The sequence below is a fragment of the Schistocerca americana genome, chromosome X, assembly GCF_021461395.2.
Source record: "Schistocerca americana isolate TAMUIC-IGC-003095 chromosome X, iqSchAmer2.1, whole genome shotgun sequence".
Taxonomy (NCBI): domain Eukaryota; kingdom Metazoa; phylum Arthropoda; class Insecta; order Orthoptera; family Acrididae; genus Schistocerca; species Schistocerca americana.
Genome location: NC_060130.1, coordinates 203,970,537 through 203,994,618, shown reverse-complemented (window position 1 = coordinate 203,994,618; position 24,082 = coordinate 203,970,537). Strand labels below are relative to the sequence as shown.

The 24,082-nt window shown below is 42.0% G+C and overlaps 1 protein-coding gene and 2 non-coding genes across 4 annotated transcripts in view; 1 reads left to right on the top strand and 2 right to left on the bottom strand.

The window, feature by feature from the left end:
• Nucleotides 1-24,082, bottom strand: part of LOC124554923 (rapamycin-insensitive companion of mTOR) — a 265,312-nt gene that overhangs the window by 172,007 nt on the left and 69,223 nt on the right. For both annotated transcript variants that reach the window (XM_047128612.1, XM_047128613.1), the window contains exons 8-9: nucleotides 15,650-15,828; nucleotides 8,466-8,596 (exon numbers count right to left, since the gene is read on the bottom strand). In XM_047128612.1, the coding sequence (XP_046984568.1) occupies nucleotides 8,466-8,596; nucleotides 15,650-15,828 (310 nt within the window). The remainder of the gene's footprint in view (nucleotides 1-8,465; nucleotides 8,597-15,649; nucleotides 15,829-24,082) is intronic.
• On the bottom strand, nucleotides 3,245-3,319 carry Trnal-caa. Its single transcript has one exon. It is a non-coding gene; the product is annotated as a tRNA-Leu (tRNA).
• Trnal-caa lies at nucleotides 3,721-3,795 on the top strand. Its single transcript has one exon. It is a non-coding gene; the product is annotated as a tRNA-Leu (tRNA).

The window sequence follows — 24,082 nt, the reverse complement described above, 5'->3', positions numbered from 1 at the left end:
TGGGGTGGCAACCATTAAACCAAAGGCGTTTTTCAATGTGGCGAGATCTTTTCACGAAATTTCTATCTCCAACTTTCTCCTCCAAATAAAACATTACATAAAGGGAGAAATGATCATCATAATAAAAGAAGAGAAATCAGAGTTTGCACAGAGATATTCAAGTGTTCATTTTTCCCAAGTGCTGTTCAAGAGTGGAATGGTAGAGAAATAGTGTGAAAGTGGTTTGACGAAAACACTGCCATGTTCTTAAGTGTGAATTGCAAAGTGCACATGTGGACATAGACGCAGAACACAAAAGGCCTTTTGTTGCTGCATTATTGCCATCTCGACTCCGCACGCATTACGTAATGAATGAGTAAGAGAGCTAGCTATACCAGGGAGACCTTTGCTGGCAAATACCCGAACAGGCAACTTACAACTAGTGCCAAGGTAAACTTTTAATGTATATGTACAAGTTAAAATTTAGTTCACATTTCTATTTTCATTTGCATAGAAGAGAGGGTCTTGTGAAATTGGATGAATCTTATTGCAATACATTGTAGCAATACAAAACATTTATTTATTTATTTATTTATTTATTTGTCTTTTATAAATTCCATCATGAAAGAGAATGTGGAGAAGGGATGAGATGGAGTCAAGGTACAGATTAAAAGATAAAAGCAGCTGTAGGAAACTAATTCTGTACACTAATCTAACAACAAACTGTAATTAAACAGCTATATGTTATTTGTGCATATTTAAGCTAATTTTACATGGTAAAAACAACTGATGCTCCCTCCGTTTTATTAAGTAACTGCTGTTATGTCACTGCTGATTTAATATTCACATGACCAAATTCAGAGTTGCAAAAATTAACAGAGTTTCAATATATGAAGCCTACTTACAATGCCACGTTTGTTTCTCATGCAGCTAATAGGAACTTTCGGTCCTTCAACCTACAGGGATTTCCAGCTCCTATCTATTGATCAATGAGCAATATTAACTTTTAACTTCTGTCATCCAGTCCATCACATGCCACAGATAAATAATTAAGACCTCAACAAGTGGGATAATGGATTAACGCCCTGTTGTCACCAAGGTGCCATGTTCTTTATAAAATAAAACCATCAGTACAGCCAGCCTGCTCAATGTCTGGTCACTGTGAAGAACAGTAATTACAACATAGATTTTTGTTATTTCTCTACTACACTGGAAAACTTTTTTCGAGCTTAGAGTACAAAGCACGCCCCCCCCCCCCCCTCTCTCTCTCTCTCTCTCTCTCTCTCTCTCTCTCTCTAGCCGACCTATGCCTCTATATGCACAACACCGGTGTTGCATTTCGGCAAGTGGACTAGGTAGGGTTGTATGTTGTTTTGAGTGAGGGGGCAGACTATCTAGGGGTGGAAGTTGTGTTGAGTGAGGTGGGTAGAGGGAGAGAGAGGTGGAAGACACTGTTTTGTCTGCTAACAATGTGGGACGGAGGGGTGGCAGGTGCACAAGCTAGGCATGAGATGTACGATTGTTGGACCTGGTTGGAAGCGGCGGGCACTGAAAGTGATGTGGGGACATGAATTGGGAGGGGGTGGCAGGATGGAGGAAGGAGATACTGTTGGGTGGAGATGTGGGGACAGGGGGTTAATGGAGTTGAGGTCAGAAGGGTTATGGGAGTGAAGGATGTGTTGCAAGGATAACTACCATCTGTAAGGTTCAGTAAAGTTGGTGGTTGAGGGAAGGACCCAAATGGCCCAGGGTTGTGAAGCAGCCACTGAAATTGTGCATTTTATGCTCAGTTGCAGGTCGTGCCACCAGGTGGTCAACTTTGTTACTGGCAAGAGTTTGGCAGTAGCCATTCATCTTGATGGACAGCTGGTTGGTAGTCATACCAATATAAAAAGCTGTGCAGTGTTTGCAGCAGAGTTGGCATATAACATGGCTGCTATCACAGGTGGCTCGGCCTCTGATCAGGTAGAATAAGCTTGTTACAGGACTGAAATAGGAATTTCTGGGTAGGTGGGCTGGACAGGTCTTGCATCTTGGTCTTCCACAGGGATCATATTCCTCTGGCAATGGGATGTGAGTGGGAGTGGCATAGGGATGGATAGAATGTTGTGTAAACTGGGTGGGCGATGGAACACCACTTCAGGAGGGCTGGGATGTCCCTCATTTCAGGGCATGATGAGAAATGATTGAAACCCTTGCTTATATGATTCAGTTGTTCCAGGCCAAAGTGATATTGGGTGACAAAGAGGGCACTCCTTTGTAGACGATTCTTGGGAAGGGGGGATTAGGGGTATGTGAGGATACGGCACGAGAAATCTGTTTATCTTTGTGCACTAGAATTTGGGGGAGGGGGGGCAGGTAGAGCCTGTCTGTGAAAGCCTTCGGCATACTGAGCAACAAGGGAGTCCTCATCACTGCAGATACGACATCCAAGTGGCCAGGCTGTATGGGAGGGGCTTTTTGGTGTAGAAGGGATGACAACTGCCAAAATGCAGGTACTGTTGGCGGTTAGTGCGTCTAATGTGGATAGCTGTGTGATTGGAGCCATCACAGAGGTTAAAGTGAACGTCCAGGAAATCTAGTAAATTTTCTTTCTTTTTTGTGTGCGTTGTTAACGACTCAGCACTTCTACCCTTGGTAAGTCGTCTCCTTTATTCCTAAAGTATTTACATTCTACCAGAACTTACCTGCAAAATCACACAGAAACACTTACATTTTTGTTCTGTGAAACTGAATCTCAGGCAACTGTAATTTGTATTTTTAACAGGTATTATGGGAAACTTAGTTATTTGCTTGTTTAGAATCTTACAAGTGTTAAAGTACTGTACAATTACATTCATTGCCACTAATTGTTAAGATTTCTTTTAGTTTCATTAGGGCAGACATCACGACATCTCCAGCTCGATCTGCTTTATTTCTTACGGCTGACAGTGCACTGTTTCATGGATCATAATGATAGATTACAACAGCATTCTGAATGACATATTCATTTCCAAAGCCATGAAACAAAACATTGACACAATGCCATAATGGTTCAAATTTGTAAAATAGGTCCTTAATGGAAGATGAGAACATCATGGGCAAGAACAAGGATTGAACTTTGTCAATTTTTAGGTAACTGTCAGCTCAGAATCGGAATCACACACACAGCAGATTTCTATTGTACCTAATGGATTCTGGGAGATTCAACAAAATTCAAGAATGAGATTTTCTCTCTGCAGCGGAGTGTGCGCTGATATGAAACTTCCTGGCAGATTAAAACTGTGTGCCCGACCGAGACTCGAACTCGGGACCTTTGCCTTTTGCGGGCAAGTGCTCTACCAACTGAGCTACCGAAGCACGACTCACGCCCGGTACTCGCAGGAGAGCTTCTGTAAAGTTTGGAAGGTAGGAGACGAGGTACTGGCAGAAGTAAAGCTGTGAGTACCGGGCGTGAGTCGTGCTTCGGTAGCTCAGTTGGTAGAGCACTTGCCCGCGAAAGGCAAAGGTCCCGAGTTCGAGTCTCGGTCGGGCACACAGTTTTAATCTGCCAGAAAGTTTCATATCAGCGCACACTCCGCTGCAGAGTGAAAATCTCATTCTGGAAACATCCCCCAGGCTGTGGCTAAGCCATGTCTCCGCAATATCCTTTCTTTCAGGAGTGCTAGTTCTGCAAGGTTCGCAGGAGAGCTTCTGTAAAGTTTGGAAGGTAGGAGACGAGGTACTGGCAGAAGTAAAGCTGTGAGTACCGGGCGTGAGTCGTGCTTCGGTAGCTCAGTTGGTAGAGCACTTGCCCGCAAAAGGCAAAGGTCCCGAGTTCGAGTCTCGGTCGGGCACACAGTTTTAATCTGCCAGGAAGTTTCAACAAAATTCAAAGTTATTTTCCACAAGGGGACACAGATTTTTAACTCTCGTCCTAGGGGTTTCAATAATATACAGAAGAAACTGTGAAACAGGACAGACTATTTACTGTGCATGACGTCACAGAGGTGATTCTTAAAAGTTTGATACCAGATAGATTTCTTGTTAAGCCATGTCCACACCAGCCACACACAAACGAACGGAGCAGAGTGTTCGTAGGTGCACAGCATGGTTCCAGTGTGCATGCATGCATGCTCATCAGTAAAAACAGAAAAGGAAACTCCGAAAATTGCAAGTGTTGCTTTCACAGTTGTTTATCAGAAGGTGAAGGGGAAAAACGTACAACATGGCGTCAGTGGGGGGCACCACTGCTGAAAAGTCGAAAGATATACAGCGGAAATAGCTTACTTACAGGACATACCAACTGGAATGAGCAGCTCACTACACACCAAATACAGACTAAGAGTAAACCAAGAAGATGGAAGTAATGAGGAGCAGCAGAATGAGATTAATGAGAAAATTACCATCAAAATTGGGAACCACAAAGTAGACAAAGAGGCGGAATACTAGTACCTTGGAGGCAAAATAACACACACTGAATGAAGCAAGGAGAACATAAATAACAAACTAGCACAGGCAAAGAAGGCATTCCTGTCCAAAAGGTGCCTACTAGTAACAAACATCAACTTTCATTTGAGGAAGATGTGGATGCACATCTGGAGCACAGCTTTGTATGGAAATAAATCACGGCTGTGGACAAACTGAAAAAGAAGAGAATAGAAGTCTCTGAGATGTTTCGCTACAGAAGGATATTGAAAATTAAGTCATCTCATTAGGTAACTCATCTTCATACGAAATAAGGAGGTTGTCTGCAGAATTGGCAAAAGAGGAAACATGTGGAAAACACTGACAAGAAGAAAGGACAGGATGATAGGACTCATGTTAAGATATCAGAAATAACTTATATGGTACTAGAGGAAGCTGTACAGCGTGAAAACTGTAAGGGAAGACAGACATTTGGAAGACATCCAACAAATAACTAAGGATGTTGGGTGCAAGTACTAGTCTGAGGTGAAATGGCTGGCACAGGAGAGGAATTCCTGGTGACTGCATCAAACCAATTAGAAGTCAGATGACCCCAAAAAATTGATGAAAAGTTTGAACATTCTTATAACACGTCATTGGAACACTTCTAACACTTGGTCAGTTTGACTCAACCAGTAATAAAGAAGCAAGAGACAGACTACAGAAATGCAATGTTGTTTTAAAAAGAGAAGAGCAATAACACTGCATTTTTTGATTTTGTTGAAAGTTTGACATCTCTCTTCAAAGTGTCCAAGCAAAGACTCTCAATGACTGTACCTGAAGTGCACAAGGCTCTTAATGATGCACTAAAAATATATGTTATTTATTTCAAATTTTCATTACCAGTATAACTTAGGAGGTAAAATTGTTACCAAATTTCTGCAAAGAGCCACACTACTGATATGAAAGCACATGATGTTCTCCTCAAAAGGGCGACTGGGCTATATCTGACATGGAGAATATAGAGGTGCAGGGGTCAAAGATGATTGGCAGGACAGTGATTCAGAGTTGTGCTCAAGTGTGTGATGAGCATCTTGTTGTTTATTTTATATGTGGCAATCATGATACATCGACAGAAAAGAAACCCTAGCATCAAAAAATAATTAATGTAGAGTAATGAAATTTTGGGAATACTTTTGTGTAGGTAAAATATTTAACACTGCAAAGATCACAGGTTAATGTAACTGTGAGAAAAGCAATTGCAAATGTGAAATGCTAGTACATTAATAACTGGTGTAACTGCCATAATGTTGAATGCAAGCATGCAAACATACATGAATTGTGTCAGACAGGTGTCAGGTGTCAGTTTGCGGGATGGAGTCCCATGCCCGTTGCACCGGGTTAGTCAATACTGAGACAGTTAATGCTGGTTGTGGATGACGTTGCAGCTGTTGTCTGATGCTTTCCCATACATACTTGATTGGAGACAGATCTGAGGATCAAGCAGGCCAAGCCAACATGGTGCACTTTGTAGAGCAAGTTAGGTTACAAAGTGGTATGTGATTGAGTGTTATCCAGTAGGAAAGCACCACCTGGAATGCTATTCAGAAACAGAAGCACAACAAGTCGAATAACCACTGTCACACAAATTTGCAGTCAGAGTGTGTGGGATAACCATGAAAATGCTCCTGAAATCGCACCCCAGACCATAACTCGAGGTGCAGCTCTAGTATATCTATGCTGCAGACATTACCTGGCCACCTCCTAACCAACAGATAGCCATCACTGGTACTGAGGCAAACTGGCTTTCAAGAGAAAACACATCAGACCTCCACTCCACCCTCCAATGAGCTCTCGTCTCACACCACTGAAGTCGCTAAAGGCAGTGGTTTGGGACCAGTGGAATGCACACTACAAGGCATCTGGCTCGAAGCTTTCCTTGAAGTAACAGATTTCTAACAGTTTGTTCTGTCACTGAGGTGCCAACTTCTGCTCAATTGCTCCTGCAGACCACAGTACGATGCACCACAGCCACATGTTGAACATGACAATCGTCCCTCTCTGTAGAACCATGTGGCTATCTGGAGCCCGTCTTCTTGCTGCCATACCTTCCTGTGACCACCACATCCAGCAAACATGTACAGTGGCTATGTTCCTGCCAAGTCTTCCTGCAATATCGCAGAAGGAACATCCAGCTTCCCACAGACCTATTACACGACCTCATTCAAACTAAGTGAAGTTTTGATAATGGTGTCATTGTTGCTTTAAAGTCATTTTTGACTAACATCAACTAACTACATCCAATCTCAAAGGTAACTAAAGCTCACAAATATTACAATGCGTCCAGAATGAGACTTTCACTCTGCAGCGGAGTGTGCGCTGATATGAAACTTCCTGGCAGATTAAAACTGTGTGCCCGACCGAGACTCGAACTCGGGACCTTTGCCTTTCGCGGGCAAGTGCTCTACCAACTGGGCTACCGAAGCACGACTCACGCCCGGTACTTACAGCTTTACTTCTGCCAGTACCTCGTCTCCTACCTTCCAAACTTTACAGAAGCTCTCCTGCGAAACTTGCAGAACTAGCACTCCTGAAAGAAAGGATATTGCGGAGACATTGCTTAGCCACAGCCTGGGGGATGTTTCCAGTTTTAATCTGCCAGGAAGTTTCATATCAGCGCACACTCCACTGCAGAGTGAAAGTCTCATTCTGGAAACATCCCCCAGGCTGTGGCTAAGCCATGTCTCCGCAATATCCTTTCTTTCAGGAGTGCTAGTTCTGCAAGGTTCGCAGGAGAGCTTCTGTGAAGTTTGGAAGGTAGGAGACGAGGTACTGGCAGAAGTAAAGCTGTGAGTACTGGGTGTGAGTTGTGCTTCAGTAGCTCAGTTGGTAGAGCACTTGCCCGCGAAAGGCAAAGGTCCCGAGTTTGAGTCTCGGTCGGGCACACAGTTTTAATCTGCGAGGAAGTTTCATTACAATGCGTATTTAAAGCAAACCTGATTTGCATCCTCATAGGGGTGCTACCAGCACCATTGTTATGCGACTGATGTGAAATCTGAAGAGACGTCATTTTTCATATACAGAAACATGCCTACCAACTTTCGTTTATCTCTCACAACTCCTTAGTGCAGCCAGCATGACAAGTGAATACACTTCAAACATTGATTAATGAAGAACTGTACATGTTATACTGTATGCAATCAAGATAATGTTGGTTGGTCGGTTAGTTGAGGGGAGGGGACCAAACAGCGAGGTCATCGGTCCCATTGGATTAGAGAAGTAAGGGAAGTGAGTCAACTGTCCCCCTTCAAAGGAACCATCCCGGCATTTGCCTGTAGCAATTTAGGGAAATCACGGAAAACTAAATCAGGATGGTCGAACGCTGGTTTGAACCATCTTCCTCCTGGATGTGAGTACAGTGTCCTAATAATGTGCCACCTCGAATGTGAATAAAATGGAGTGTGCAATTGCAGTATCTGTTACATGATCAGTTTCCAGATTTTAATGATTAATTACATTACCAAAATACAACATTATCAATTAAGTCACTTGTCTGAACATCACAATATAAGAATGCCATTAAAAAATCCCATATATAGTTATTGCAGAATGCCATTAAAAAAGCCCATATAGTTATTGCAGTATTTAAACTTTTTTTCCGGTTGCCCACATGTGTGTTTGTTGATGTCAGTCTCTCTAAAAATTGATTTGAGGATAAAATACAAGCCTGGAAAAACAAGTGTGTACAAATAAAGGTAACAACACTGCCAAACACTTGGGTAAACTCCTCTCAAGTGCATGTCTTGTAAAGAAAAGAGGCTAGTACAGAAACATTAGTCAAGTAGAACACTGCTACGATATGCAACTAAACATGGAGAAAACATACATGCAAAGATCAAATGTAAGAATACCATGAGTAACGACAAGCCTAAACTGGTTTCAACCAAAATTCATCTGAGATAGATGAATTTAAAATTGGATGTCAATTTTATGGATAATGGTCTGGAATCTGTATATAACAGAAGCAAAGAGATATATAAAAAGTAAAGAATGAATTTTTCAAGCATACAGAGAGTCTTAATTTCTGTCTCTCTTATTGCCAGAAAATTTTATTTACTTACCTAGGAGCATAGTAGCACGAACAGATATATAAAGATCTGAAGTAACAATAACTTCAACAATAGCCTCCAGAAGGCCTGTTTCTACAAATATGTACATCAGCAGAGCCATGTGTACTTCAGAAAGGTTTGGCCTGAAATGAACAAAGAGGAAAAAATTAGACCTTTTAATGATTTACATACAAATACAGGTCAAAATATATTCACCTTTTATATCCTATTGGTAGTTTCATTTCTGCACAGATAACGTGTATATTTATTTTTCATCTAATGGGAAACATAACTCTAGATTAAGAACTATGGTAACAAAAGTTCTGACAGAATGTAAATAATTTAGTAGTAAAGGGGGCGAATCATCGAATAGTGGAGATGTTGAGTCGTCGACAGGCACACAAAAAGAAAGAAATGCTTTGCTAGCTTTTCGCTACTGTTAACCCCCCCCTCCCTCCCCCCCCCCCCCCCCCCCCCCCCCCCACACACACACACACACACACACACACACAACTGTGCAGCTACAGTGTTGTGCCAGTTGAACCACCAATACGAGGACTGTAGTTTTGCAGGCAGACTGGGGTGAGTGGGATTTTGTTGGGTGGGGAGGATAGAAGGAGAAATAATCGGAAGTGAGAGGAGGGGTTGGGAAAGTGTAGTTGATGGCTCAGAGGGAGAGAGCAAATGTGTTGAACAGAGATGTGGGAGGGAGTGGCAGCAAGTGCACAGGATAGGAATGTGACACATGGGCACTAGAGCCAATGAGCTCATGCAGTGCATGATGACGATGATGTGGGGGCATGGATTGGGATGAAGGGTCAGGACAGGGGAAGGAAAGCTCTTATCTGTGTAGCTCAGAAAAGCTGATGCTGGAGGAAAAGGATCCAGATGGTATGGGTTGTGAATCAGCCATTCAACTCAAACAAGTTGTGCTCAGCAGTGTGTTCTGCCATTGGGTGGTCATCTCTGCTCTTGACCACAGTGTGGCAGTGGCCATTCATTCTGGTGGACAGCTGGTTGGTGGTCATACCCACATATAAAGCTGCGCAGAAATTTCAGAAGAGCTGGTATATGACATGGCCGATTTCATAGGTGGCCTTGCCTCTCATAGGATAGAATAAGCCTGTGAAAGGACTTGAGTAGGATGTGCTGGCTTGGTGGTTGAATCAGGTATCGATGAGTGGAGTGCTCCATTGCAGCTGGTTCTTGAGTATGGTGGAAGGATTCGAAGGGTGTAAGGATATGGAGCAAGGAAACTGTTTGTGGATTAGGTTTGGGGATACTGCATGTCTGTGAAGGCCTTGTTAGACCTTCAGTATACTGCACAAGGGAATTCTCATCACTCCAGAGAAGTCATCCACATGGGGCCAGGCTAAATTGGAACAATTTTTTGTTGTGGAACGAGTGACAGCTGTCATGATGCAGATCCAGGAAGATAGCATGTTGGGCTGAAGAGAACCAGCTGAAGCAGATTGCTGAGAAGATTGTGGAGGAATGAGGAAGGGTGTCTTTGTCCTGCATTCAGATTAAGAAGATATCATCAATGAATCTGAACCAGACAATGAGTTTGAGGCTTTGGAGGCTAGGAAGGTTTCCTCTAGATGGCCCGTAAGCAGACTGGCATTGGTGCCCATGGCCATGCCACAGATTTGTTTATATATCTTCCCCTCAAAAGGTAAGTAGTTGTGTGTGAGCATGAAACTGGTTAGATGTATTACGAATAAGGTAGTGGAGTTTGGGTCAGGACAGTGGTCAATGGCATCAAGGCCATGGGAACAAGAGATGTTGGTCTACAGGGAGGCAGCATTAAAGTGACAAGCAGGGATCCACTTGGTAATGTGATGGGGATGGTCAATAGTCAGTGGAGGAATGGGTTTGTACATCTGATATGAGAGGATAGGCTACAGGTAATTGGCTGGAGGTGCTGGTTGATAAGAGACAAAATTCTTTCAGCAGGAGTAGAGTAACCAGCTACAATGGGGTGCCCAGGATTGTCAGGTTTATGAATTTTGAGAAGCATGTCGAAGGTTGGTGAGCTGGGGAATACTGAGGTGATGGGAGAGATAGATTCAGAAGTGGTAGTGACTGGTGCTTCTGGCTGTCACAAAAGTCATTCACAACCACACTGGCCAGGGCCACTGATGTGTGAATGTAACAAACTTGAGAAGGAAAACAAAGGGAAAGATATGGACAGACAATGTGGGAGAGACAAAGCAGATGTGAATTGTGGGACAGTAACAAATAACTGGTGACATGAGATCTGAGATTGAAGGGAGCCACTAGGAGATATAAATATGGTAAGGAAAGTTGTGGCAGAATAATTTAGGATTAAGGGTGGCCACTCACTGAATAGTAGAGACATTAAGTTGTTGACAGGCACACAAAAAAGAATGAAAGTTTTGCTAATTTATGGATGAATCCTTTAATGACCCATCACTATCTCTCCCACCATTCCTCCAACTCCAAACCCACTATCTCATTCCTTATACATCTAACCAATTACATCCTCTCTCCTTTGAGAGGAGGGTATAAAAACAACTTTGCGGAACATCCATGAGCAACCACATGGCACCATCCCACACCGATCTCTTTATGGGCCATCTAGAGGAAACGTTCCAGGCCTCCTAAAATACCAAATCCCTTGCCTAGTTCAGGTTTACTGAATATACCGTCATGATCTGAACCAAGGGCCAAGACTCCCTAGCCTCATTCCTCTCAACAGCCTCAACATCACCTCTCCCATCTGCTTCATCTGGTCCTCCTCAGCCCAATATGCCACCTTCTTGAACATCAACATCCCCTTCTCTGATGGCTTTATCCACACCTCTGTCCATATCTAGCCCACTAAGTACCAACTGTATCTTTATTTTGACAACTGTCACCCATTCCACACCAGAAGATCTCTCCCATTTAGCCCGGCCACCCATGGATGGCATATCTGTGGTGATGGCAATTCCTTCACCCAGTAAGTTAGACAGTTAGTTAGTTAGTTAAATGTTCCATAGATCATTTAAACAATTCTTTTATCGAAATGATGTGGAACGAGTCAATTTACAGGATATGTAGACATGATTAGTGTTAACATTAATGAAAAAATTATTATTTAAGCCCTACTCACAAAACTAGACTTTTTCTTTTTTTGTGCTGAACGTCTCATGGTGGCCTTCACAAGCAGGCACTACCCCCAAACCTAGTCCACAAATGGATTTCCTGTTCCATGTGCTCACACATCCATGGAAATTAGTTTCATAGTGCACAACAAAATGCCGAATTGTACTCTTGACAAATTGATGTACACAAGACATAGTCTATACAAAAATTTGATGGTACACTGTGAAGTGTGATTTATTACTATATTATGAGGTTTTATGTGTGATGTTTAATGTGACATGTGTAAGTTGCTACAGTGTAACTGTGACTTCACTGAAATGTAAACACACAAAAATGATGATGTATGTTGTCCTATATATACTGATCAATAGAAAAGTAACTGTGCTAACAAAATTTTGAATATTCTCTTATGCAGAAACTCATATGCAACTCATAACTTACACAGTTCACTTCAATGTTTTACAAGTCTTATTACTTTCACATTGACACTAGCTATATGACAAGATACATCAGTAATGGTAAAATTTTCATGTTCACACTACATTACAATCTTCACAATTATGCAGTAGGTCATACATAGCAAGCATCACAAGTAAGATATCACAATACAGAGAGAAAAAGCATCTGATGATTGGAATTATTTGGCATAACATGTCTCGCACAAATTAAATAAAATCATGACCGTCGGATATAATGAACCCATTAATTTTTATCATTGTAAGCTTGTTTTACTGTGGATAAAATGAAATTGTAAAAAATCAGACCTAAAATAACCTTGCAGCTCAAAGTAACTTCTAGCTGAACAGGCTATTTTCTTATGTTAAAAATATGGTTCAGATTGTTGTTATTCTTACTGATTATAACATTTAAATAGCAGTTATGGTCAATATTCTCACAAAATATTTGTTATTTTTACACAATTAAAACCAAAAAAATCATTAAATATCAAGATCGGGTTATGTGAATGAAAACGCTCTCTTGTTGGCTGATGCTCTGGTGACATTGCAGACTAGGAGTATGACAAAGCTATATGTGTGTTATAAGAGCATTAGCTGATGTTACGAGGTTTTTACATTTTTTTCTGCAAACAGTTTAGCTGTTTAGTGATGGAAAATGCAATTACAACATTTAAGTAACAACAGAAAGGAATTTTGTGAACACTGATAGTGGAAGCCTTGTGAAAGTTGATGCGCTTATGCTCCACCCATTTACAGCAGAGATGTGTGCAGTAACGGACATTCTTTTCGCTGCTCCCTGCAACATCATTAAAATCGCTCAAAACTAAAGAATTGTAGAACTTTTGCAAATAGGTATGTATATTATAACTAGATTGTTATGAGCTCCGAACGAAAGCACAATAAAATTATTCTTGGCAAAAGTTAGTGCTGATTTCCTCTGTACATAACACTCAACAGAGAGACTACTGTTTTGTGCAGGCATTCAGTGGCACAATGGACAGCGCATCTGAATGCAGATAAAGGGGTCACATGTTTGAATCCTGTAAGTGTCATATATTTTTAAACGTGTTACACAAAATACGAAAATAATGTTAGCAAGAACGGATTGCAGCAGCTGTTTCAACTGTGGGATGTATTATATATAGTTTCACATTAGTCTTAGTCTGAGAAATGGACAACAGAGGATAAATGAATTTACTTTGTGAACAAACAATTCACTTTTTTGGAAAGCATTGCTAGTAGTGAAGGCATCACCATACGCCAAAGTACAACGAGGTGTAGGACGATGAGGTTATAGGGAAAGATACAAAGCATGTACAACATGCAAGTGACACAAATGCAAAGGCCACGATTTTTGTGAGCGTAAACTAACATTAGCATCTGAAGCACACTTACTTCACCTTTATGTGACATGATGTAACTGCAAAAGTTTAAATAGTAAGGATCCTAGCTAGACAGTACAAAGACAAGAACATTATTTCTAATAAAGTAAAAAGGGTGTTGTCACATTAACTACAAAATATCTTTCTGAATGCGACGTGTGTGAACAGCAATTGCAAATATAAGCACATGTAGACACCAAGGAAAACACAATAATATTCATTTTCTGATCAGTGTGATAAAGTTTTGTAATTATGATTTGGTTTTTAAATGAGATGACTGTAGAGTCGTTTTGCACATAAAATATTCTTTCAGGTTAGATTCAAACCAGCAATCTATGGACATCATCTTATTAAATTTGATGGTCTATCATTCTAACAACTGAGCCACTGAATAATTGAGGTGTAGATGGAAAAGCAATTTCCACTAGGTGTTTAATTTCGTTGAACAACACGATCCTTCACTGTAACAATGGGAGAGCATATCTTGGAGATAAGTTAATGTTAACTTGAAAGTGCAACACGTTTCTAATTAAGTTAGTGACTTGTGCGTCAATGTGGTGCCAGGAGTTTTTATAGATGTATTTGTATAGTTCAGTACTACACAACATTTGCAACCCATTTTCCAAAACAAGACATCACTGTGAATTAGCATTATTACAGTAGGAGCAGCAAGCTAGCCAGTGATGTCACATGTGGCACGTGACTCAGATGGAGCATTTTAGTGGGATTTTGAATTATTTGAATTTGATTTATGTTTTTATAAAAGAATTCAAGAGGAATAAAAGCATGCTAGGGGCATAAAATGACATAATTAATCATTTAAGACAATTTCCAGGAAACAGTCAAATACCCTATTGAAACAGTGATGATTGATTGGTGGCTACTGAATCTTGTGTGTTACATAATAATTTTCCTCCATTCCTAGAAATTTCTTTTGATTACAAGAAATTAACCACTGATGCTGTAGCTACAAGAAAGACAAACATCCTGTAAGATGAAACCACAGACAGAATGTGACACTGTGTTTTTGTTGTCCTTTTTGGAGTGTCAGCTGCAGAAGAATGCTAGTCATTTCCTGCTGTTGTGAAATTGCTAGAATCAGTAAATGCAACAAAATGTTCTCACATAACATTGGATACGCTATATGAGTACATCGCACCACATAGTACTGTACAAGTGTTTGTTAGGAACAGTGCTTTGGACATGACACTTTGCTATGAATCTTTAAAGGTCATCACTGGTAATCATCAGATATATGGTCAGCCCTGCAGGATTCATGGTGTCAGTTCCCTCCAGCACTATTTCAGACATTAGACGAGTTCGCGCCATGTCGTGTTGTGGCACTTCTGCATGCTCTGGAGGGGCCCTACATGACATTAGGTAGGTGTACCAGTTTCTTTGGCTCTTCAGTGTACATTAGGACATGCTGCATGCAGATGTGCAGGTAACTCCGCAAAAAGTAAACCTGTTATGCTGAAAGGCAAGTATCTCAATTCTAACAGGTTTGAGGCTAATCATTTACAAAAAATAAAATAAAAATAAAAATTTAAAAAATAAATAAATAAAAAATGATGCTAATTTTACCAAACACAGATGTTAATTTTGCAAAAAATAGGTGCTACATTTTCAGGTCCCTAAATTAATGGGACACTGAGGACTCTCCCATAAAAGCCTTCAATAATATCACGTACCTGTCTAGACATTCTGCAAGCACGTATTTTGTCAAATAAGCAATGGTGGACAACTGAATCCAAGGCTTTCTACTCTTGTCCTCACTACAGGTGGGTCTCTCTCATTCTCGGATCTGAGTGATCTTCCCTTTCTTTTTAACCTTCCCCAACTTGTCCCACTGTCCTCTCCATTGACTGCACTATTAGTTCTGAAAGCTGGGTATCACATCCCTTTTGCTTTTACTTTTATGTGTGTCTATTGGTGGCATTTTACATTTTGCATCCTTAACGTAAGTACTAGTCAGCAATTTTGCCTCATAGCTGATTAATTTTCTTGACTTAATTTACGTTACATATAATCAATCACGACTTTACTCTGCAGAGCAGAAAGAAAGCAAGAGATTAGATAAATCTAAACAATTTTTTTAAATATTCATGTGACATACAGTTGAAGCCGCTTTTTGGAAGTTAATAAGAATTTTTATATTTCCAAAATGCATATGCTGTACCCACATTTAACTCCTTCAGTGTGACAAACCAGTTGCAGCTACAACAATACAGTAAGAATGACTTGCCTGACTTTTGATAGATGTGGTAACACAGCTCTTCCTTCAGCAGCAACAAAGCCTTCAGATAACTTCCAACCACTTTGTGGCCTTGCTGGATCCACAGCTTCCAAGGCTACACTGAATTCATCGGTCCATTCAGGGTGAGGAAGATCAATCAGGTCATACAAAAGTTCCAATACTGCTTTCTGCAGGAAATGAAAAGTATAATCAGTCCCATTAAAATTAACAACATTACAATTTCGAACGTACACACCACAGAATACCCCAAAATAATATTTGTATTATATCACTAATAAAGAACCCAAATAATTTAACCCTTGAGTGGGAGTGAGGCAACAGCCTTGCCGCAATGGATACACCGCTTCCCATCAAATCACCAAAGTTAAGCAGTGCCGGACATGGCCAGCACTTGGATGGGTGACCATCCGGGCCACCGTGCGCTGTTGCCATTTTTTGGGGTGCACTCAGCCTCGTGATGCCAATTGAGGAGCTACTCGACCGAATAGTAGCGGCTCCGGTCAAAGAAAACTATCATAACAACCTGGAGAGCGGTGTGCTGATCACACGCCCCTCCTATCCGCATCCTCAGCCAAGGATGACACGGCGGTCGGATGGTCCCGATGGGCCACTTGTGGCCTGAAGACGGAGCGTGTGCTTGAGTGGGAATGCCTGTGTATAAGGTGCATCAGCCACAAATAAAATTAATTTGCACCATTCCACTGTTGTTTCACAACTGCGATCCCATACATATTTCTTCATTATTGCTTCAGCTAACACTGTGATAAATTGTGTTCCATATGTCCAAGTGACCAGCAGTAATAAAAAACAAACTGTGAGCTAGGTGAGAAAAAATTTATGATCGCTGCAAGAACATGACCCAGACTATGAGCTAGCAGCACACTCCTACAATGAGGCACTTATCTATGAGACAATTAGTAATTGAATAAGCAGTTGGTTGGTATCAGATACAACTGTGCTGCTGCGAGTGGGCCATTACTGTGGAGTAACATCTGCCAGTGGCAACAAAGTGATAAAATGAAAGTTTATTTCATTGTTGTTTAAATAAACAGTGCATTAGCTCATACTGTGTAAGTTTATGTTATCGTTGTTTAATTCAGCTAAGATTAAACTGTGATTCTGCTCATACAAATTTACCTTGGTAACATAAAGACAGCTATTCTTTACATGTGTACAAAGTCGCTGCGCACCTGCTTATCTTAAGAAAAACCGCGTGCCCACTCGAGGGTTAAAGTATCCACTCAACCCGACTATTCTAGCTGAAAATCAGATGTGGAGAAGCAAGTGTGTTGTACAGCTAGCAATATGTGCCAGGTAGCACTGGGAGCTGAGCTAAGGACATGCACTGTCAGTCTGTGATTGTCTCCATATGACTGCTTAACATCATAATAAAAATTCTGAAAATGTGTAATCGTGCAGATTCTTATAAAAATGGTTCAGAAACACGTAAAGGTAATTAACCCAGAGTTTGAAATTAATCCGATCAATAATTTTCAGAAGTATTGATGCTTTACAAAAATTATACATATGCTGAGATTTGTAGCTATAAAGCTGAGATCTTAATAGTACACGTGGTTGGGTACAAAACCATATTATGGAAGTTTCTGCAGTGTTACCTTTACCAGTTTTCAAGGTTCTTCACGTAACTGTAAATTTTGGCCTATAATATAGTAAAATTTAACAAATTATCTACCATTACATGTTGTTGTTGTAGTTGCTGTTGTTGTTGTTGTTGCTGTTGTCGTCTTCTGTCCAGGACTGGTTTGATGCAGCTCTCCATGCTACTCTAACCTGTGCAAGCCTCTTCATCTCCGAGTAACTACTGCAACCTACATCCTTCTCAATCTGTTTACTGTCTTCATCTCTTGGTCTCCCTCTACAATTTTTACCCTCCACACTTCCCTCTAGTACTAAACTGGTGATCCCCTGATGCCTCAGAATATGTCCTACCAACCAATCCCTTCTACTAGTTACATTGTGCCACAAATTCCTCTTCTACCCAATTCTATCCAGTACCTCCTCATTAGCTATGTAATCTAACCATCTAATCTTCAGCATTCTTCTGTAGCACCACATTTCAAAAGCCTGTATTGTCTTCTTGTTTAAACAGTTTATTGTCCATGTTTCACTTCCATACCTGACTACACTCCAGAAAAATACTTTCTGAAAAGACTTCCTAACACCTAAATCAATACTCGATGTTAACACATTCCTCTCCTCCAGAAACATTTTTCTTGCCATAGTCAGTCTACATTTTACATCTCCTCTCTTCTTTGACCATCATCAGTTATTTTGCTGTCCAAACAGCAAAGCTCAACTGTCTCATTTCCTAATCCAGTTCCCTCAGCATCACCTGATTTAATTCAACTACATTCCATTATCCTTGTTTTGCTTTTGTTGGTGTTCATCTTATATCCACCTTTCAAGACACTGTTCTTTCTGTTCAACTGCTCTTCCAAGTCCTCTGCTGTGTCTGACATCATTACAATGTCATCAGCAAACCTCAAAGTTTTTATTTCTTCTCCATGGATTTTAATTCCTACCCAAATTTTTCTTTTGTTTCCTGAATTTTTCTTTTGTTTCCTTCACTGCTTGCTCATTATACAGATTGAATAACATGAGGGATAAGCTACAACACTGTCTCACTCTCTTCTCAACCAATGCTTCCCTTTCCTACCCCTAACCTCTTATAACTGCCTTCTGATTTCTGTACAAATTGTAAATAGCCCTTCGCTCCCTGTATTTTACCCCTGCCACCTTTAGAACTGGAAAGAAAGTATTCCAGTCAACATTGTCAAAAGCTTTCTCTAAGTCTATGCATGCTATAAACATAGGTTTGCCTTTCCTTAAACTATCTTATATGAGAAGGTGTAGGGTTAGTATTGCCTCATGCGTTCCTACATTTCTCCGGAATCCAAACTGATCTTCCACGAAGTCAGCTTCTACTAGTTTTTCCATTTGTCTGTAAAGAATGCGTGTTAGTATTTTGCAACCTTGACTTCTTAAACTGATAGTTCGATAATTTTCACACCTATCAGCACCTGTTTTCTTTGGAATTGGAATTATTATATTCTTCTTGAAGTTTGAGGGTATTTCACCTGTCTCATACATCTTGCTCACCAGATGGAAGAGTTCTGTCATGGCTGACTCTCCAATGCTATCAGTAGTTCTAATTGAATGTTATCTATTCCTGAAGCCTTGTTTCAGCTTAGGTCTTTCAGTGCTCTGTCAAATTCTTCACACAGTATCATATCTCCCATCTCATATTTATCTATGTCCTCTTCCATTTCCATAATACTGCCCTCAAGTACATCTCCCTTGTGTAGACCCTCTACATACTACTAATTCCCTTCAGTTTCCCTTCTTTGCTTAGGACTGGTTTTCCATCTGAGCTCTTGATGTTCACACATATGGTTCTCTTTTCTCCAAAGATCTCTCTAATTTTTCTGTAGGCGGCATCTATCTTACCCTTATTGATATAACTCAGAAGTCAGAAGCACCATACTCTGGCTATAAAATGGTAAAGATGTACCAAATTTTAAGTGAAGCAATGTGTTACTAAGTGGTACAATGATGACAGAAAGTGGAGTTCAATACTCACAATATATTTAAAAAATTGTACTAGCAGTGTTTATTGGAAAACAGAATCAAAATTTAAACAGAACACTCCTAAAACATTTATTTATTGTAAGAAAAACAGGAAGCAGATATAACCCCATCTGGGAGAGTTACTGGAAATTTAATGTTGCGAGTCAGTGCTTTTCACGCTCAGAGTTGCATCTGCCGCCAATCAAGAACCAAGTGTTCCATTCGGGGTCAGTGTCAGTTAGTCTGCAGTCGGTATTCAGTCAGTCAGTTCCAGCCTCATGATGCATTCACTTGAGATGGTAGTTGCAACTGTGAGTGCTGGCCTAGGATGGCTGCATACGGTAAACTGTTAAATTATTACAACTTAGTTTTGGTGTGGGCTACAGCGGGCTAAGGCCGATGTTGTTTTGTCTTGCTGGTTAAATCAAATCAAATCAAAGTTATCCCGAGAGAGAATACAGATGTACTTCAGGAGTTTGTGTGCACCATAAATAATCAAAGTCTAAGTGGTAAGTGAAGCATTAGACTTTCCACTTCCATGTGGTCAAAACTCTGACTAGTCTGGCCAGTGTGTAATACAGACAAAAAACTGTAGTTAGTGGAACTTTGAAAAAGATTTCGAATCTGAATTCTGCCAGGTAATGGGGAAAGAATACAAATAAATTGACAGTTAATAAGTTAGCATTATCAAGTAACAGTTCTTTTTCAGCTATGGAGAGCTGGGAATGTCAGCAAGCAAAATGTGTTTAAGACCAATTTTGGGTTACCTATCTCTGTAATTCATAGGCCCTTGCTGTGTGGGTGGACAATATATTAGGGAAAAAATACTGAAAAACTACTTAAACCAATCTGCCAACCAACACAACATCAACATACACCAAATTTCACTGGAAATTCCATCTGAGTATGGTATTTTCAGTCATTTTCTGAGTGTCTTCACATAGGTTGGTGTCCTGTGTTGTACAAGGACATGAACACTGCTCACCACGAAGCTGAATGCTGCCTTGTGGCTTTACAGGCATGTGACACAGTAAGAAAACTAAATAAGCAGAGCAAGGATGAATGGAAATCATTCTAGCAATGATACATGCTGTAAACCGGACGTCCACTACCACAAGAACGCTTGGAAAGGTCGAAAGTGGTTAAATGACAGTGAAACCAGGAGTAGGTGACAAGGTGTTGCATGTTGGTTGGTTTGTTTAAGAGAGGGGATGGGGGGTGAGGGGTAAGGGACCAAACTACATGGTCATTGGTCCCTTGTTCCTATAAAACAAGGGGTAGAATAAAACAAAAGACAGGCACAGTGCAATACCGTAAAGAAGGAAAAACCAAGAAGAACAAAGGAAAGGCAACGAACACTAAAAGGAACAAAAGAGGGCAAGAAAGCAACAGAGACGTAAGAAACAGAAGAGAGTAAAACAAGAAAGCAGATCACAGCAGGCTGACCGATCACGAGAATAAAAAGGAGAAGGCAGCCATGGTGCAACACATTAAAACCTCCATCCCAAAAGCACTGGAGTGGAGGAGACAGAGGGACAAAGAACATACACTAAAACTCAGATCACATGATAAAACCCACCCTCACAAATAAAACACAAAACTAAAGCTGCTGTTGAGGCATTGTCGCCCAACACCGAAGGTAGGGTGCTGGAGAAGTTAAAAGCCCGCCGCAGAGTGACTACAAGTGAGCAGTCCAGCAAGAGGTCAGCGTCTGTCATTTGGGAGCCACAGCAACACTGGGGTGGGTCCTCGCGATGGAAGAGGTAACCATGCATGAGCCACATACGGCCAATGTGGAGTCGACAAAGGACAACTGATTCCCGGAGAGAGCCAGTAGGGAAGACTTCAACACATTCGCAGTCTCCTTAACAGCACGCAATTTATTCTGCATACTGTTATGCCACTCTGCCTCCCAAAGCCGAAAAACCTTGTAGTGTAAGACAGAACCCAGGTCAGTTTCAGAGAGGGCAAACCCCAGAAGCGGTTTCCACATAGCCTGTTTGGCCAGCCTGTCAGCATGTTCATTGCCTGGGATTCCGACGTGTCGTGGGGTCCACTCAAACACCAAGGAACGACTGGACCGTTCCAGGGCATAGATGGACTCCTGGATGGTCGCTACCAAAGGATGGCGGGGACAGCACTGGTCGATATCTTGTAAGCTGCTCAGTGAATCAGTACAGGGGAGAAACGACTCGCCAGAGCATTAACGGATGTACTCAAGTGCTCGAGATATGGCTACCAGCTCTGCAAGGAATACACTGTAGCCATCTGGTAAGGAATGCTGTTCGAAATGGCCACCGTGAACATAGGTGAAGCCAATGTGACCATCAGCCGTAGAGCCATCGGTGTAAACCACTTCAGAGCCGTGAAACATTTCAAGAATCTAGAGGAACTGTCAGCGGAGAGCAGCAGGGTTAACGGAGCCCTTAGGGCCACGCAAAAGGTCCAGTTGAAGCTTCGGCGTAGGGCTACACCATGGAGGCATACATGAATGGATCTCAAGAAGAGGTGGTAAAAGGAAAGACTCCAATTCAAACAGAAAGGAGCGGATGCGCACCGCAATCGTAAGCCCTGACCTAGGCCGCCTATGCGGGAGGTGAACCACCATGGTTGGGAAAAGAATCTGGTAATTAGAATGTTCAGGATAGCTACAAATGTGTGCAACATAACTGGCAAGCAGTTGTGCACATCTTATCTTCAATGGAGGGACTCCAGCCTCCACCAGTACGCTGGTCACCGGGCTCATCCTAAAAACTCATCACTAGTCTAACTCCGCAACGGTGCAGTGGGTCGAGAAAACGCAACGCTGAGGGTGCCGCTGAACCATAAATCACACTCCCATAGTCAAGGCGAGATCGAACAAGGGCTCTGTAGAACTGCAGCAGTGTAGAGCGATCTGCACCCCAGTTGGTGTTGCTCAGGCAGCGAAGGGCATTGAGGTGCTGCCAGCACTTCCGCTTAAGCTGACGAAGGTAAGTCAATCGAGTGTCAAAAACCAGTCTTAAGAAACGATACGTCTCCACTACAGTGAGTGGACCATCATGAAGGTAAAGTTCTGGTTCCGGATGAACGGTACGACGCCAAAAAAAGTGCACAACACACGACTTTGCAACCGATAACTGGAAACCGTGGGCTAGAGCCCATGACTACGCCTGGTGGATGGCTCCCTGTAGGTGCTGCTCAGCAACACCAGTACTAGTGGAGCAGTACGAAATGCAGAAGTCATCTGCACACAGAGAAGGTGAGACAGATGGTCCTACAGCTGCTGCTATACCGTTAATGGGCACTAAAAAAGAGAGATACACTCAATACAGAACCTTTCAGGACCCCGTTCTCCTGGATATGGGTGGGAACTATGGGAGGCACCAACTTGAACATGGAAAGTGCGAAGCGACAGGAAATTTTGGATAAAAATCGGGAGCGAGCCTCAGACCCAACCCATACAATGTGGCAAGGATATGTAGTTGCAAGGATATGTAGTTGCAAGGATATGTCGTTGCAAGGATATGTCGTTGCAAGGATATGTCGTTGCAAGGATATGTCGTTGCAAGGATATGTCGTCCCCAGGTCGAGTCATACGCTTTTTGTTAATAAAAAAAAAGACGGCAACCAGGTGTTGCCATCTGGAAAAGGCTCGGGGGGACACAAGATTATCAGTGGTAGAGTGACCCTGGCGGAAGCCGCCCTGACATGGAGCCAGTAGGCCACATGATTCCAGGATGCAACCCAATCGCCGACACACCATACATTCCAGCAGCTTACAAAGAACGTTGGTGAGACTGAAGGGCCGATAGCTATCCACAACAAGAGGGTTTTTACCAGGTTTGAGCACCAGTATAATGGTGCTCTCCCGCCACTGCGATGGAAAGATGCCATCGCACCAGATCCAGTTGAAGATGACAAGGAGATGTCACTTGTAGTCGGATGAGAGATGTTTAATCATCTGACTGTGGATCCAATCTGGCCCAGGAGCTGTGTCGGGGCAATGTGCGAGGGCACTGAGGAGCTCCCACTCAGTAAATGGGGCGTTATAGGATTCACTGGGCCATGTAACGAACGAGAGGACTTTCCCTTCTAGCAGCTGTTTGAGGGTGCGAGAGGCTGGGGGGTAATTCTCGGAAGCAGAGGCTTGTGCATAGTGCTCAGCAAAGTGCTCGGCAACTGCATTTGCATCGGTAGATAACAAATCATTTATGCTAACATTGGGAACACCTGTTGGGGTCTGGTACCCATAAAGACGTTTGATCTTTGCCCAAACTTGGGAAGGTGACGTATGGCTCCCAATGGTCGAGACGTATCTCTCCCAACACTCCTGCTTCTGTTGTTCGATAAGTTGGCGAACGCAGGCATGGAGCCATTTAAAGGCTATGAGGTGCTCCAGGGATGGGTGCCGCTTATGCCACTGTAGAGCTCGCCAAAGCTCCTTAATTACTTCAGCGACTACCAAGGGACTGTCTTTCGCTGGGGGCACCCTAAAGAGCGAGAGATCGCGTTTTCTGCCACAGAAACCATTGTTGTAGTCACCTGCTCAACCATCACATCAATTTTGCCATGTGAGTGAGATTCAACGGTGACAGAAGAGGTGAAAGCTTCCTAGTCTGCCTTGTTTAAAGCCCATCTTGGTAGACATCCGGGAGAATGGTGCTAGGTGAGTGACAGGAAGATGGGGAAGTGATCACTACCACACAAGTTGTCATGTGCCCTCCAGTGGATGGATGGGAGAAGCCCTGGGCTGCAGAGGGATGAATCAATGGCCACAAAAATGTGTGGGGGCCCCCGAATTTAAGAGGCAGAGGTTGAACTGAGACAGGAAAGTTTTGACATCTCTGACGT